Source organism: Miscanthus floridulus, chromosome 7, assembly GCF_019320115.1.
Source record: "Miscanthus floridulus cultivar M001 chromosome 7, ASM1932011v1, whole genome shotgun sequence".
Taxonomy (NCBI): domain Eukaryota; kingdom Viridiplantae; phylum Streptophyta; class Magnoliopsida; order Poales; family Poaceae; genus Miscanthus; species Miscanthus floridulus.
This window is the reverse complement of record NC_089586.1, coordinates 82,225,183-82,227,325: the sequence shown is the minus strand read 5'-3', so window position 1 is coordinate 82,227,325 and position 2,143 is coordinate 82,225,183. Positions and strand designations below refer to the sequence as shown.

The 2,143-nt window shown below is 56.1% G+C and overlaps 1 protein-coding gene across 1 annotated transcript; it reads left to right on the top strand.

Moving 5' to 3' along the window:
• Window positions 1-378: 378 nt before the first annotated feature.
• On the top strand, window positions 379-1,541 carry LOC136463595 (E3 ubiquitin-protein ligase EL5-like). The gene has a single exon (XM_066462575.1). It carries the CDS (start codon window positions 442-444, stop codon window positions 1,363-1,365), a length of 924 nt encoding a protein of 307 aa, XP_066318672.1. The 5' UTR covers window positions 379-441; the 3' UTR covers window positions 1,366-1,541.
• The last annotated feature ends 602 nt before the right edge of the window (window positions 1,542-2,143 follow it).

Sequence of the window (2,143 nt, the reverse complement as noted above, 5' to 3'; positions counted from 1 at the left end):
GGTCACGGCACGGTGCAATACTACCTTTCCAACTCCAAGGGAGAAACGAAAGAAAGTGCACCGAGATGCTGACATCCATGCCAAACACCGCGCGGAGGCACGGGCAGTCCGCGATCGCTGCCGTTGACCGGCCGCCCTGCCGGTCCTTGGCCCCCAAGCCTTGCCAGCAGCCGCAGCCGCAGCCGCTGGTCAGCCGGTGCAAGCGCAAGCGCGCGACAACTTCTCGGCGGCTTCCGTCCCGCCGGTCCGTCGCCGCGTCAACCATGGAGTCGTGTGTGTGTGTATATATATATAGGAGTAGGAAATAATTTCCCTATATATGTGCGCGCGCGCGCGCTCGATGGCTCGAGCTCCCCACTTTCGAGTGCTCACTCGCTACATACACACACGGCACACCGGCAAGCTTGCCAACCGGGTTGCATCCAGGCATCGAGAAACAGCATGGCGCAAGGTTCAGACGAAGGTGCCGGGGCTGCGCACTCGTCGTGGCCGAGGCCGAGGCCGAGCGGCGGCGACGCCGACATTCCCGTGGCGCCCACGGCGGGTGCGGCGGCCGCCATGACGCTCGGCAGCATCCTCACCGTCGCGGGCATCCTCCTGCTCTTCGTCGTCTTTGCCTTCGGCCTCGCCACCCTCCAGTACTGCTTCCACGCCAGCAGGGACAGGGACGTAGGGAGTGGGCGGCGGCGCCGTGCTCCGCGGACGGCCGCCGGTGGTAGCAGCAGGGGTGGGACGCGGACCAGCAGGGGCGTCGACCCGGAGCTGCTGCGGTCGCTGCCTGTCACGGTGTACCATCTGGCGACGCAAGGTTCGGACAAGGGGCAGCACCAGCAGGACGCGGTGGAGTGCGCCGTGTGCCTCGCCGAGCTCCAGGACGGCGAGGAGGCCCGGTTCCTGCCCCGCTGCGGCCACGGCTTCCACGCCGAGTGCGTCGACATGTGGCTCGCCTCCCACACCACCTGCCCGCTCTGCCGGCTCACCGTCTCCAAGCCCGACGAGGTATCTCCTCCGGCGCCTTCCTTAGCTCTTCCACCCGTCCCGCCGGAGCCCGCGAACTACGCCACCGCCAACTTGCCCGCCAGCGTGCTTCTCGGGGTGTCTGAACACGGCGCAGTCACCGCGGTGACCACGACCACCGACGTCCCCACGAACCCATCCACCTTGGTGATTGAGATCCCGGAGTTGGCCGTCCCGACGCCGACGCTGACACCCTGCGACGCTGCCAAGTCACCGGGGTCAGCGAGGCTGAGATCGATCAGGAGGCTCTGGAGCTTCGGAAGGCAAGGGGCCGGAGCGGCTTCTTCCTGCTCCTGTCCCGGTGCCGGCGCCAGCGAAGGAGTCGACTTGGAGCAGGGTATCAGCTAGCCTTACCGACTTACCGTTACCATAGCACAGCACCGGAACGGGACATGCGGCCGACCGGCCAGCCGGAGAGCACTGCGCTCTCTGCAATGGTGCACATGTATATTCAATTAATGTACCATTTCTTAGTTTTAGAATACGTACATTCGTTTTCGTTTGGAATTCACACTTTTGTCTCAGTTCTTGTTCATCGTTCTCCATTGATCCATATCCATCAAAGGAGCAAAAAAAAAAAACATAAAAGAAATGTTTATCATGTTTTCGTTTTACTTGAAAAGAAAAAACGTGCCTCCTTCATGGAACTCGATAGTTATGGTAGAGGCTGGAACCTTTGTTCCATTACCTAAAAAATGGAACTCGATAGTTCCATTCTTATACAGTGAATGTTACTTTCGACGAGTTGGTAGCAATTGTGCCATTTCAGAGGTGAAGAAACATGGCATCCAAATTGTAGTTGAGTTGCCCTTTCTCCAGATTTAAAATGTTAAGTAGAGGTGCAATCAAATCGTATGCCATTGAACATCGCTGAACCATACTTGATTTCACATTTTCTATCATAATCAGATATATAGATAATATCAGATACAGATATGACCACATAGTGTCTACATTACAAATGTAAATAAATAAATAATTACGTATCAAATATGGGACGATCAATGCCCATTTGAAATATTTTTTCACACACTGAGTAAAAGCAACAACTATATCAAGGTTCACAATTTCACCGAAGTTTCACAAGTTTCAGTAATTTCGGAGGTGGTTGAAAGAAAAATCTGAA